Here is a 14,998-nt window from a genome sequence, read left to right as displayed (position 1 = left end):
TATCCAAACGCACATGAGCAAAATAGATGAATATATACATACCGATCCATCGCAAGTAATACCGCTCAAGCTTCTTCCGGTACAGGACTTTAAAATTCTGGATAATGCCTTGGTCCAAGGGCTGGGACTTGCTAGTCGAGTTCGGGGGTAGAAAAAGGACTCGAACATAAGCCAATTTTAGATCTTCCACGTATTTTTGGACGGTGGCATTATCCATTATTAAAACAATTTTGCGGTTCTCTCCAGCAATTTTTCTCTGTAGACGTATAACCGTTTGCTGGAAATTTCTCGGGTCATCCAGCTGTTTTTATTTGCATGGTAAAAAACTGGGAGGGCTTCCAATTTTACATGTTTTAAGCACCGTGGCCTTTCAAATTTCCCAATGACAACGGGCTTGATTTTTTCCGTGCCCGTTTGGTTGACGCACAGCCCCACAGTAACACGCACTTTACTCTTTTTCCCCCCATGGCACCTTTACCCTTTGAAACCCAGGGTTGCGTCAGGTAATGCTTTAAAAAATAGCCCTGTTTCAGGGACCAGCGAGGGTGAGCTCGTCGAGGAAAGGGTCCCGGATTAGGGACCCTTCCAAGTGCTTCGGCGAAAAGTAGCCAAGTAGTCTTCGAAGTACGTTCACAGCAGTGCAAAGGGTTAATTAGGGGGGTACGAAATACTCCGCGCGACCTTCCTGACATGCTAAACTACGAATTATTGTCGATGCTATGTTTACGAACAGGCACGTAAATAGGGGCATAATGTCAGCCGCGATATTTTTACCGAACTCCTACTTCCCCTAAATTCCCACAGTGAGGTTTTTGGCGACCCATTTCTCTCCAAAGTTGCATTATCATTTACGATTTCGCACTTTTGATGGACCACAGTTGGAAGCGCTGATTTTTTAGCTACTTACGCCGGCGTAACTAGTTTTGTTGACAAATTTTTCGCCGTTGTTCGTATAAACGAATGCCATTTGCTCCTAGGGACCGAGCCGAGGTTCGTAAATTCAAAACATTTCGTATAATCGAAACTTCGTATAATCGAATAGCGCCATGTATTTAGCATAGGCTTTTCACCGGGACCGCAATATCACTTCGTATAATCGAAAACTTCGTAAAATCCTGCTTCGTAAAATCAAGAGTTTACTGTAAAAGGAGACCTCAGAGTGCTCAAATAAACTCTCGCTATAGCAAATTGTCGCTCTACCGGAGGTGCAAATAAGAGCCAATAAACCCATTGTCAACACTTGAATAGGAACAGGATTGGTGCGGCGACGAAGGCAGTTCTATCCGAAAAACGTAAGCATAAATCCAGACAAAAGGCGATGTTTTTGTTACATCACTAAATTTCCTTACCTTAAGTATAAAGAAGCCATTCAATTTATCAGCGCTGAATAGAATGAAAATCTTGCTTTGCTTTGTCAACGTTATTCCAATGCACAATGACGAAGCCATTTTTCTATGTAAGTTGTGCATTTACGTGATCAATCTATTATTTTGGTATTTTCCACTGAAAATTCAACTATTGCTGATAAAACATTATCACGGTTATTTAACGCTTCAAATGCTCACATTGGTGTATATTTATTGTTCCTGTACCCTTTACGGAAGTTATGTGAAAAATGTATCGCGTTTGTTTCTGCAGACGAAAAAGGTCTGTTCAATGCGTCACTCTCTTCCGTGCTTGTAGGGTTGAAATCTTCCAAGTTCTTTCTTTATTTTTCTAGAGGTGAGTTTGATTCAGCATGTTATTTTGCAAGTGATAAAGTGTTTTCTCATTGCAGATTCACCTGATATCGCAGCACTGAAAATACCTGCTTGCCGTTTAAAATTCTAGAACCAACCGGAGCTTTCACTAAATGTCTCAGAGCAATGACTACCCTTGTCTTTTTGTACAGATTCACAATAAACTTTAGGCACGTGGAGACCGCTTGTTTGAAGTTGGTGCAGCTGAGGCCACTGATGTTTTAACTTCGTCTCTATTCAGAATGAGGCATTGTGAGTTTAAACTTCCGCATAATATCTCTTTGATGCTCTCCATTTTCAAAGCAATTGACCTCTTTCAATTTCTCTTCTAGGTTTATGGTTTTTCGTGATAACTTCATGATTTTTCTTCCCGCATTCCTATTTTTTGCCGCTGTTCTCTTGGTTTTTACTCTGTATGACTCTACCGAAATCACTGTCTACTGCTGCACTGTATTCCTGTGTATTCCTGAGATGCAGAGGGCCCTCAACCCCTGGGAGGGAATGAAGCCATTGTGTTTGAGATTCTATAGCAGACCCTTTTCTTTGTTGATGCTATTCACACGCAACTCGGCCACCACTCCATTTCTCCCCCGTGAATACCGATGACCTTGAAAGCTTTAGCGTAGACCCTCTACCTGGAAGTCAATAGCCCGATAACCTATGACAGCAAAAATTACGTCTCAAACCGTATTGCTTAAAAAAAAACTCATTTCCACTAGCTACACGCTTAATTAATGATCTAAATTAACAATTGTCATTCTGTCAAGGAGACAAGATAAATTACTTCGGTAGGCCGGCTATCTGGACCCAATGGCGAGTAATGCTTTTGGCCATTGCACAGCAATGGATTTCGATTAATATATAAACAAAAAATAAGATTTGAGGCAAGCATTACTATAAATATGCGTAAAATGATAGCAATTTCATTCATACTTATCGCAAGTTCACCTTTTATCGTGAGAGCGTTAAAGTTTTTTGATTTGGCTACACTGCATTGTAATGTTTCCCCAAGGAACGAATTTGCGCTAATTGAAATTGCGCTATACGAAGTATGGGAGTGCATAATAAAGACTGGAACTCAGCTGCACATGGTTTTCTTTTGACCGATTTGCTCCATGGAGACCATTGACGAGGTAGTGGGCATGCCACCACACACAGCAAAAATTATCCCTGGACATGGCAAAGCCACTTCATTTCAATTTCACCAAATACTAGGGCAAATATCTCCTGCTGTCCATCACTCAGCGTACCAGAACACTTATGTCAATTGTGTCACCTCAAATAGACTTCGAAAAAGACAGAATGTAAAATAATACCATCTGCTTTGCTTTATTTACACTGTAATGATGATGTGTAAGCCATTTTTCAGGAATAGTTTCCCCATTACTTATTGAATTGAGACTTTGGGCCCAAGGAAAGGAAACTCAAGATTCTGGTCCATTGAGTTTACTTTCCTTTTATCTCAGGGTGTGAGAATTCAACACATATGCATACCTTTCAGAGTGACAGTGAAGTCTATGATGGAAGTTCTGGCTGATATTTCAGGAGTATAGCTTGGGTTTGGAAGTTTTGTAGTAATGTACAAACAAAAACCATTCATAACATCAACTTCTTTATCTCCAACCTTTACCTGCAGGAGAAATTCACAACATTCAATTTCCTTCTTTGAGAAAAATTTTATTAATAGACTACAGTGTTGCTTACACTTACCGATGCATTAGATCTAGTTCCATTTGATAAAGGTAGTCATTAAATTACATCACGAGTTGATGCAATTCTTCAGCTGAATGGCTACAGCAATAATTATGAATAGGAGCCCACTCAAAAGACAGCCAGATATATATGCAGTGGAGTCTATCCCCAACAAAACAAATAGAACCAAATCGTGTTTTGATGATGTACTAACACAAAATAAGGCATTGAAATTTTTCCACTGAATTTATTTTATGCACAACAGATATTCTCAAAGTGCCTTTTCTTGGACAACCAAAAATTCCCAAGAATCCAAAGCTATTCTGCTATTTTGCCCACCAACCCTTCATGCACAACCCCAGCCCACCTCATTGAGAAATACTAGAATAGTCCACTCGACAAACAATGAAAATGGCCAAACAGAGGAAAAAAATCACTCCAAATTTTTGCACACCAAGCCTCGCCAAGAACCACTGAAGGCCCTGCCTGACCCCTGGTGGAGGCTAATAGTGGGTCAAAAACCCTCATATATGTACGTGGTTCCTCAATATATTACTTATAAACAACTCAAAAACTACAACTATTATAGAAAATGTTGAAAGGATACTAAATAAAACAACTTAAAACTTGCTACAAAAAGGTCCTCATCATTTTTTCTTTAAAGGGTGTAGTTTGAGTCACAAATGATGAAAATTTTCTATTTTTAGAGAGTTCAACTTCAACGGCATCAAGTAGATTTTTAAAAATAAAGTAACTTTTAATTTACAAAAATTATCGAAATAAATAATATTTTATGAGTGGTTTGAATACTCAGCACAAATTTAGGTGATCCAAAGGACGAAGATAAGTGATTTCCCCCTTATTCTCACTTTGTGTGCACTTGATGCTGACTTGATAAAGGTTTACGAGTCGCTAGTTTTAAAAATCAGCATAGAAGTTATCATTCTGGGGAGACTGTGAAGTGATTTTGGAACTGCTTCACTGGCCACATGCAAATATTTGCCCCAATCCTTGCCATAAGAAAATGGTGTTGTGGTCTTTCATATTAACAAATTTCATTACATTACAAACATTAAACAAATTTCTCAAATTTATTAATTTCAAATTAGGAATACCTCATTCTGATTACAATACTTCATATCTTCTATCCCTTTTAAATCTGAAATCCTTATCTGACAGGCGTTCCTCCATTGATGCCCTATTCCTTTACAAAATTATTAATTCTTATATTGACTGTTCCTTTCTTCTTTCTTTAGTAAATTTTAACGCACCCCGACATAATTCCAGAAATCCGCACCCATTTGTTATTAACTACCATAGAAAAAATTATGCCTTTAACTCCCCGCTATCCAGAATGATGAGGAATTTTAATAGACTCGGCCAAAGTTACGATTTCTCTATGTCCTTTTCCAGATTCAAATGTCACCTGTGGCAAAGATGAACTTTTTTACTGGAGAACATGTTTATACTTTAAATTTTATTTTGTTGTATCTCTCTACATGTTTTATTCATTGATGTGCAATTCTGTATAGATTTTTTTTCTTCTTTTTCTGGGTTTATTGCATGTGTGTTCAGTATTTTGTATTGTTTATCATATGTAAAACTATATGTAAGAATATGGTTAATGGGTTATCCCGTAAATAAATGAATTGAATTGAATTGAATTATCACTGGGCTAGCTGAGAACGATGAGCCAACAGCTCAGGAGAGTTATCTCATCTTTTAGTTTAGCTCATTGTCATGTAGTGAACAAACCCAATAGATGATCCCAATGATGTGTCCTCACTCCTCTCACTTTATGATTCTTTGCCACATCAAATGCAGTTTAAGAAGAAACTTCACACAGTGACTGCAGATGTGGAACTGCCTCAACTTAAAGAAATTGAGTTGGAATATTTAGATGAGTACATCAGAATTAAAACCAACGACTGTGGCTATGGAATAGATTCAAAATAAGAAGACATGCAAGTCATTACAAGTTAAAATTTTCCTTCCCAACATTAGCAAAATTAAACAATGAACAGTTACATTATGAAACATGTCAAATCCTTTCCCACCCCTTTCTCAAAGGTATAAAGTTCATGTGTACATAGTACAGTGCCTTGTAGCAGATGATGATGGCTCTGTGGGCCGAAAAGCAACGCACGCTTTAAAATAAAGTGCCACCACCTTTTATTGAAATATGACTTATCCTCGCCTGAATGACGAATAGCAGTGCTTCCAGCAAACTTCAGTAAAACTACTCGAAGCTGATATTTAATATGGCTACTCGATGTGATGGCTTGCACTCCACTTCTGTCGCTAATAGAACAATTTTATTTACAATATCCTGGCATCACCTTTATAACCCTTCTGTTTATTCAGATATTTATCACACAAATAAGATGCAGTACAAGCACTGACAAGCCTTAGATTTTTTAAAACACTAATCCAGACAAGAAGTTCACGCTAAATCGGACATTTTTGGCCTCACAGTGAAAGAATACTATGCATGAGAAATGAAAGATGTAATTGCTCTAGACATATCTTAAGTAAATACATAATCGTAAATGGATGAAAGGTGTGAAATACATAAGGAAAAAAGTTTCAATAGTTATTGCAACTAAATACTCCCAAAAGCTCTGATATTCTAAATGCCATCAGATACACAGGACTGAAAAAGGAGGCGTAGCAAAGTACATGGTCTGCCCTTGTTAGTTTAAACGGGAGAAAAAAATATTTGAGTGAATTATCAGCCAATTTCACTCTCATCTTCCTTTTCAAAAGTTGTTGAAAAGACTGTGCGTGATATGATAACTTCCTTCATCAAAAAATTCTTTAATATGTTGGAAAACATCAATACACCTATAGTAAATGGAAATCTACATCTGATACTTTATTACCCTTTCTCACATAACCTTGGAGGCTCAAGGTGATAAATACGAGGGCCGTTTTTTTTTCAACCTCCGATAGGCTATAAATAAAAGACAATTTCATCTAAAACAATAATTTTAACACCAAAAGATTGGCACACTTATGGTTATTTTTCGACATAATCGCCGAAGAGATTGAGACATTTGTCATATCTGTGGACAAGCTTTTCAATACCCTCTTCAAAGAAAGTTGCCGCCAATGCATTCATTTAGTCCTTGACGTTGGTTTTAAGGTCCTCATTGGTTTGAAAGCGCTTCTCACCAAGCCACGTCTTCAGTTCAGGAAAAAGATGAAAGTCTGCTAAGTCAGGACTGTATGGCAGGACTGTATGGCAGGACTGTACGGAAAGGTGCTAAGTCAGGACTGTATGGCAGATGATCGAAAATGTCCCATCCAAATTGTTCGAGAACCGGTTGAGTTGCTCTAGCAGTGTGTGGACGGGCATTGTCATGGATCAGAACAACTCCAGCGGTCAGCTTTCCTCTTCGTTTGTTCTGAATGGCTCTACGCAAACGTCGTAAAGTTTCACAATAAACAGCTGCAGTGATTGTGGTTCCGGGCTCCATAAACTCCACAAGCAACACACCTTGTTGGTCCCAAAACACAGTAGCCATAGTCTTTCTGTTGTTGAAGGTTTGTTTGAATTTCTTTGGTTTGTTTGGTGAATTTGAATGCATCCATTGTTGTGATTTTCGTTTTGTTTCCGGTGTGTCGTATTGAATCCAGGTTTCATCCCCAGTCACGATTGATTTCAAAAAGTTGCCTCCTTCATCATGATAACGCTCAAGAAACTCCAAAGCTGACGCCATTTGTCCAGTTTTGTGGCCGTCTGTCAACATTTTTGGGACCCAACGTGCACAAAGTTTTTTGTAGCCTAACTGCTCAGTAACAATAGAGTACAAAACAGACCTTGAAACTTCTGGAAATTCCGTAGACAAAGCAGTAATGGTGAATCTGCGGTTTTCTTTAACCCTACTGTCAACTCGTTTAACTAGGTCATCTGAAATGACAGATTTGCGTCCTTGGCCCCCTTCATCATGCACATCATTACGGCCATCTTTAAACTTTCGACACCATTCACGCACAACACCATCACTCATGAAGTTTTCCCCATAAACACGACTCATTCTCCGATGGATTTCTGCAGCACTATGGCCTTCAGCCTGTAAAAAACGAATCACACTTCGCAATTCACACTTGGCGGGAGCATCAATAATGGCGGACATGTTTACGTGGCTGTAGCAAAATGCTGACTGACGCCTGAATGTCAACAATGGTGGAGTGTGTAGTATGAGAGCTGCGCAGTCGCCTACAGCGCATGCCCACTTCCTGCTGCCCACATAGCATCTGCACAGAGCGATCGGAGTTTGAAAAAAAAAACGGCCCTCGTAATTGGTCCTTGGTCCATTTAATGACCTCAAAAAAGCTTTTTTTTACAACATTATGTAATTCTCCTTGGGAAATTGGAAAAATCAGGAGTAGTGGGTATGCTAACCAATGGCTGATCTTAAAAGAAAGACAAATGGTGGAAATCCTTAGAATAATCTCAGATCCCCTTCCTCTAAGATCTCACATTCCCGAAGGCTTGATAGGCTTTACCTAAGAAACATCCTAACAACATCTATATAATGAATGGGATACAAGATTGTCTGGCAAGAGAGAATATTAGACTACATCCTCATTTCATCAACAACAAGCAAGACCTTGGGATATTTTTACCTTCAGCCCCAGGCCAGATTTGATAAAATTCTTTTCCAAAATATTGTCCAAGACAGGATCTAGCTGCTCTCCGACATCTTCTATAAGTAAGGGTCGCCCCAGTGATACACAATCTTCCACATGATTCCTAAAATACCTGTTGTTAAGAGATGTAACCTGAAATGACAATGACAGACAGAATTAGTCCACATAAATGAGAAAAGAAAGGAGTGATGACGTGACAATGGCAGGTGATACTCAAAACTGATCCCGAGTGCGAGCAACAATAAACAATGGCCTTGCTAGCTGCATAGCACACTTTCTCCTATGGTCCTTGTACTGTCCTTGAGACTTTATACACTTAAGCCTCACGTGGGAGGCTCGAGGGAGTGCTGTCTGCTGATGCACTGGAGTCACAAAGAATGCTCATGTAGAGCAAGAGTAAGACACAAAGGTGAACGAGCACTTAGAACAATTACTGTACAATACATTTTCTATAAACAATACAATAAATAAAATTTCAGGTATATTTATTTAAGTTATCTTATGAAAAGCAGACGTGCCTTATATCATGGATTATCTATATACCTATGTAACAATATGTCCACGACAATAAATATAATTATTTCTACAGAATTTCCAATTACAAAGTTCGTAGCACTTAAGAGGTGGAAAGCAATAGTGTTACCCAGAGAGTAGTATATTGTATTCTGGTAGGCCGTGATGAAGTCGCAGCCTTCCCTACCTGTCCATAGCATTACAACTGGGGATGGACGGATTCAGGATTTTTTTCGGATCCAGATCTGCATCGGATCCTTGATTTCAGGTGTCAGATATTCGAATGTTTTCAGATTCTAATACATTTTAAATTATCTACTATACAATGAAGTAATTATTCAAGTTACTTATAAGTAGGGAGATGCAAAAGTCGCAAAAAGCAATAATGCGAATTCCAGGGTTTTCCTGTGAATATGCGAATTCCGGAGTTTTCCCGCGACTACGCGAATTTCATGTTAATTGCAATTTTCTCCAATTCATGGGCGATTTTCACCAACTCAGACGTGATTTTCACCATTTTTTTCTTCAGCTCATGCTTCTCCCACAACATCGTTTTTCGAGGCGTATATTTAAGCAGTAATTTTTTCACTGCATTGGCCACTTTCCGAATTTCCATGGGCCGCCGTTCACGGCACAGCACAGTGAGATGTCTCGTTTTAAAGTGGCCTGAATATCACGGCACGTGAACCGCGGCCAGCGAAAAGTCCTCGAGTCTGAAAGTAGCCTCAAGGTAACACTGTGTTTATTTCACGCCATAAACGGCGCACCGCCGGGCCGGATTGAACCTTGCCTTGCTGACCGTCAACAATGCCATTCCATCAACTGCGCAATTCGACTCGATTGAAGACATGCACTGAGACCAATGGTCATTTGAAAGCACGTTGCCATGCCGTTGACGACGGCCGAAGCAAAGCCGGCTCGTCTGAATGCGTTAAAAAGCGGCGATGCACCGTCTATGCCATGAAATACACACGGAGCTACATTGAAGCAGCTTTCAGCCGAAACGACTTATCGCCGGCTGCCGTTCCCGGCACGGCGCCGTGAAATTCAGGCCACTTTCCGACAAGACGACTCTCTGGATATCACGGCACTGTGCCGCAAACGGCGGCCTGCGGAAATTCGTCGCGTCGGTGAATGGCCAATGCAATGAAAAATTGCGGCTTAAATGTACGCCTCGAAAAACAATTTCGTGGGAGAAGCATGAGCAGAAGGAAAAAAAATGATGAAAAATCGCGGCTGAGTTGGTGAAAATCACCCATGAATTGGAGAAAATTCATGATTTCCACAAAAAAACACATTCGAGAAAACAAGGCAACTTTTTCATCAGGAGGATGTCCAAACCGCGTTCACACGATGTCTACAATGTAGCCAAAATGCCATGGGAATGTGATGGTTGACGTAATCAAATTGCTGGACGGTTCAAACTATCCAAATGCTCACATTCTATAAAGAGTTAACCCTTTCGCTGCTAATGACGAAAATATGCGGCAGGACGTTTCTTGACCCGCGAGACAAAAGGCGATAATTTTCGTCTGAGATTTTCCTATACAGGCGAACGAATGCCTAAAATACATGTTTCCTTGCTCTCCTCCTTTTACCGCATTCGTGGGTTCGCAAAGTCTTAGTTTCAGGACCCAACACAGGCCGTAAGTGCCGAAATCTGGGAGCATGAACCTAGACCCTCGTCTCATATTACCCCTCTTTGTGGCAAGGGACCACAGTCATACAATTGTTCATTCAGTTAGTTTGCAAAATAAATATATGCTTCTTTCTCAAGAAATATGAATTAAGAATTGAATCCTTAGTATTTAGAGCAGCGTTTACAATTTTTATATGAAATTCTGTCATAAATATTAACTTATATTTCCATTTCAGTATGAAATCAGCATGGAAATTGTTAATGCATTAAATTCGTTAATGCTGACGGTGGAGCTTCATTCAAAATTTTAAAATTCTTAGAATAAAACGATGAATTCAATTGTAAGTCTGCAATAATGAAAATGAAAAAGCAGGAGCAATTTCCACAATTTTACATTTATTAATACGACCGGTTTCGCTTTTCAGCATCATCAGGTACAAAAATATCAAGTGCGCTGTGCTTAAATAGGAAGGTAGGAGGGGGTGGTAGGCGGTAAGGCGGGGGAAGGGGATGGAGGGAGGGTGTACAGTCACGGGGCTTGGGAAAACTGAGGATGGGGTTAGAGAGGAGTATGACAAATACACTAATTGTCCTTAATGTCTTCCTCCAAGGGGAAGGTGGGAAGGCCCCTGGTACCCTCTCCGCTGGGTTCCTACGCTCCAGTCGCTCGGTCCGGTCAGCTACCCCTGGATGCCTCATGGTGTCGGCCGTCGAGGAGGATGAGGGGGGGGGGGGGCAACCGCGTCCTGGGGGAAGGGGGGAGGGGGAATGGCTAATGGAAGTCAATGGATAGGAGGGGTGAGCTGGTGTAATACAGAAGTTCGTTGAGGAGGGGCTTATTACTCTTTTTCCTTATGTTAATTTCTATTTGTTCCAGGGCATCAAGTTTCCTTCCTTTGTCGGCTACGTGGAGAATCACAGGATCAAATTCACAATCATGGCCCGAACTTAACAGGTGTTTTGCTACCATGGATGTCTCATCACCGTTTTCTTTGCACTTCTTGTGTTCTTTCATTCTCGTGGTGAAATCACGTCCTGTTTGCCCTACATAGCTCGCTCCACAATCACAAATTACCTCATATACCCCACTCAGATTAGTTTTCTCAATAGTGTCCTTGTTTTTACAAAGTGATTTTTTGAGCGAGTTTGGTGTGTAGAAGGCGACTTTATATTTGTCCTTTGGAATGAGATTCACTATTTTATAGGATAACTTTTGAAAAAACGGAAGTTTACACCACTTTCTTCCATTATTGATGTCTGCTGGCAAGAGGGATGTACTAAGGCCAATCGCGTGCTTCTTCCGTTTCTTGGTGAGGAGAGAGTTGATCATGTCGGCAGTGTATCCGTTGGTCACAGCAATCTTCTTAATAGCCGCAAGTTCCTTTTTATAATTCATCTCCGACATGGGTATATTTATAAGTCTGTGAATCATTGAATTGAAGCTGGCTAATTTATGTGAAATCGGGTGGGCGGAATCTGAAGGAATTACTTGGTCCGTGTAGGTAGGCTTCCTGTAGATGGCAAAATCGTGTTTTGACGAACTTCTAATGATGGAAAGGTCCAAAAAGTTGATCTTTTTGTCGTCTTCAAGTTCCATGGTGAAAGTGATGGCTTCATGTATTGAGTTGAGGAATGATAAGAAGTTGTTTAATTGTCTGTGGCTGCCCGTCCAACAGCAAAGGACATCGTCGACATATCGGAACCAATATAAAACATTTGAAACTTGGTTGTTCTTGGGGTCGAAGATTTTCTCTTCTAAATTCTTCTAAAATCTTCGACCCTGCGACTGGAGCGTTGGAACCCAGCGGAGAGGGTACCAGGGGCCTTCCCACCTTCCCCTTGGAGGAAGACATTAAGGACAATTAGTGTATTTGTCATACTCCTCTCTAACCCCATCCTCAGTTTTCCCAAGCCCCGTGACTGTACACCCTCCCTCCATCCCCTTCCCCCACCTTACCGCCTACCACCCCCTCCTACCTTCCTATTTAAGCACAGCGCACTTGATATTTTTGTACCTGATGATGCTGAAAAGCGAAACCGGTCGTATTAATAAATGTAAAATTGTGGAAATTGCTCCTGCTTTTTCATTTTCATTATGTCACGTTTCCACTCCATCTCGCCTGAAACCTCAGACTATATTTGTAAGTCTGCAATTTACGTGCAAGCAACAATCATCCATACAGCTTATTCATGTAAACAAAGCATGAGTTGACAGCGAATCAATGCCGCAGGTAGGGTTATACACCGCAAAAGGAGGGCGACCAACTACCCTTGGAGTCCAAGATAATGCACAGTCCCCACTAGGAAGGATCAAAAAAGGTTGGTGTTGAGAGTGTGTGATTATCCGCAAGGCCCTTCCTAACAGATGTCCAACGTAAATGCTCCATACAAAGAAGACTGAATAGTTTCTTGGGGCACAGTCCTGCATTCATGCTAAGGAGAGAACTCCACCATTTTGAAAGGGTTAAGCAAGTTAAAAATGAGCCTCGAGAATATTCATGAGAGTACCTTCTTTGATAAAACCACTCATTACACCTGCAAAACATGACAACCTCTAAAGCTGCTGCTGTAAAGTCAATACCTATGCAGATGGCTGAAAAGGCATCAACCAAACTTAGCTCTCTTATGATAGAAGACCTAAGCAGAAAAATGGGTATTTGAAAAGACCTCAGTTTTTGATCCCCAAGAAGTTCCGCCGACAGACATGAACCCTGACAAAAAGACAAAAAAATTCATGGCCTGGAATCAATGGAGACAGAGAAGTTGATGTTGGAGTTGGAGGAATTACAGAAATTACCACAAAAACAAAATTCCCGCGGTTCAGTGGATATTCAGTGGATAAATTAAAGCAATCCAGGAGTTCAAATGTCTGAGACATCGTTTGCATCTAAGTGCCTTTAAGCGATTTGGATCCCCTCTGCAAATGTGGACTCAGAAAGATTTCTCTCCTGCTATAGCAGTATGTAAACAGATAAGAGAACAAATCTAAAAGATGACAACTTGAGCACGGTAGCAGTATTTCGTTTGAAATTACTGACATTTAAAAGTAATTTCTCTCTATGTAAGCTGGATATATGGATATACGAAGGATAAAATATGTAAAATAGGTGAATTCAGCCAATACTCCATGTATATTATTGCTTATATTATATTATTCCAGGTCAATAATATCCTAAATTTAGGGCAATGGGTGGGCCACTGTAAGGATGGCTCCTAATCAACATCAATTATTATGCCATTAAAATAACACTAATTTCAGGGAAAAAATAACATCGCTTTTGTAAAAATATAACACCACTTTTGGCTATAAAATAAATCCCACCTTTTGTATGGATAGGACTACCTTCTCCGCTAATTCGGCGTTGGCAAATTCAACAGCACAGCTTACGATCGCTATCCTCCAGTGATACAAGTTTCTTTTACATCTCGATTTGCCGCCGATGTATAGCAATAATTTGTCATAACAAATTCCATGAGGGTCGTGGCATCAATTTTTGGTATCCTAAAAAAAGGATGATGCCCTAACATCCCATGCCACATGCCTTTTAGGCGGCTTGCGGGATATATTGTAGATGTAGATGAATTTCAGGTGTACTATTCGAACGAGCGGCAACGTTATCATCCATTTTTCTGATAACTAAAACATATGAAGTGAAATGCTTGTACTTTATCATCCCAATGTCACATTATTAATATCCCAAGTAATAATTGTGGTGCAATAGCAATAGGAAAACTTGCCCAAGAATAACAGAACAAGTGACGATGAGTGGCTAAATACTCCCTCAAAACAAATTTTACAGCATGCGCTCATCGTATTTCCCAACTCCCTACGGTTGTTTAGGCACATATGACGTCACACATGGCCTTGGCAATGCTCGGGAGTCTCGCACAGTGGTCGGCTCAGAGAATTTTTTCTCGATTTTAAAGTCAATTTTTTTATTTCTTTTGATGATGAATGGAGAAAACTTTAGGTATTTTTTCGAGCTAATGTATCCATTTTACTTATTCAAAATAGTTTTTAGAGCAATCGACGACCAATGCAAGTTCCCCAATGCAACAACGAAAAGTAGATTGAACATATAAAAGAGTTTTAAAGAATTATGTACCAATAATGCCCTCATACAATACAGTATTTTCAGTTATGAGTGAAAACTGAAAGAATCTTGTGTGCCAAATTTAAATCCTCGTCACCATCCCGAGCCGGTTCATTGCACTGACTTTATGCGATTGGTTCTCGAAACCAGTTTCACAGGCCAAGACCTGGCTGTAACAAGAAGCAAGTAGGGGAACCTACCCATCTCTACAATTAACCCTTTCGAGATGGTGGAGTTCTCTCCTTAGCATGACTGCTCAAATGAGCCCCAAGAGACTCTTCGGTCCGCTCTCTACGAAGAATTTTTGCAGGACATTTGTTAAGAAGGGTCTCACAGGTAATCACACACTCTCTGCACCAACCTTCAAACTTTTTTCACCCTTCCTAGCGGGGACTCTGCATTATCTTGGACTCCGAGGGCTCCCTCCTTTCTGGTTTTATAACCCTACCACGGGTATTGGTTCACTGTAAGCTTATGAAGTGTTAATGGGTATTAACTACATGGATAATATTTGCTTGCACGTAAAATCGAGACTTTGAATTGAATTCCTCCATTTTATCAAAGAATTGTCAAATTTTGAACAAAGCTCTACCGTCAATGTTAATGGATTTAATGCAGCAATACCTTCAATGTTGATGTTTATGCTGAAATCAAGATACAAGCAA

At 40.1% G+C, this 14,998-nt stretch overlaps 1 protein-coding gene across 1 annotated transcript in view; it reads right to left on the bottom strand.

Annotated features, from left to right (window-relative positions):
- Positions 1–14,998, bottom strand: part of LOC124166854 (dynein axonemal heavy chain 8) — a 424,156-nt gene that overhangs the window by 103,753 nt on the left and 305,405 nt on the right. The window contains exons 57-58 of the mRNA XM_046544564.1: positions 8,064–8,219; positions 3,234–3,369 (exon numbers count right to left, since the gene is read on the bottom strand). Of these exons, the coding sequence (XP_046400520.1) occupies positions 3,234–3,369; positions 8,064–8,219 (292 nt within the window). The remainder of the gene's footprint in view (positions 1–3,233; positions 3,370–8,063; positions 8,220–14,998) is intronic.

The sequence above is a fragment of the Ischnura elegans genome, chromosome 10, assembly GCF_921293095.1.
Source record: "Ischnura elegans chromosome 10, ioIscEleg1.1, whole genome shotgun sequence".
NCBI classification, from domain to species: Eukaryota; Metazoa; Arthropoda; class Insecta; order Odonata; family Coenagrionidae; genus Ischnura; species Ischnura elegans.
The sequence above is the reverse complement of the archived record's forward strand: the minus strand, read 5'-3'. Positions and strand labels throughout refer to the sequence as shown.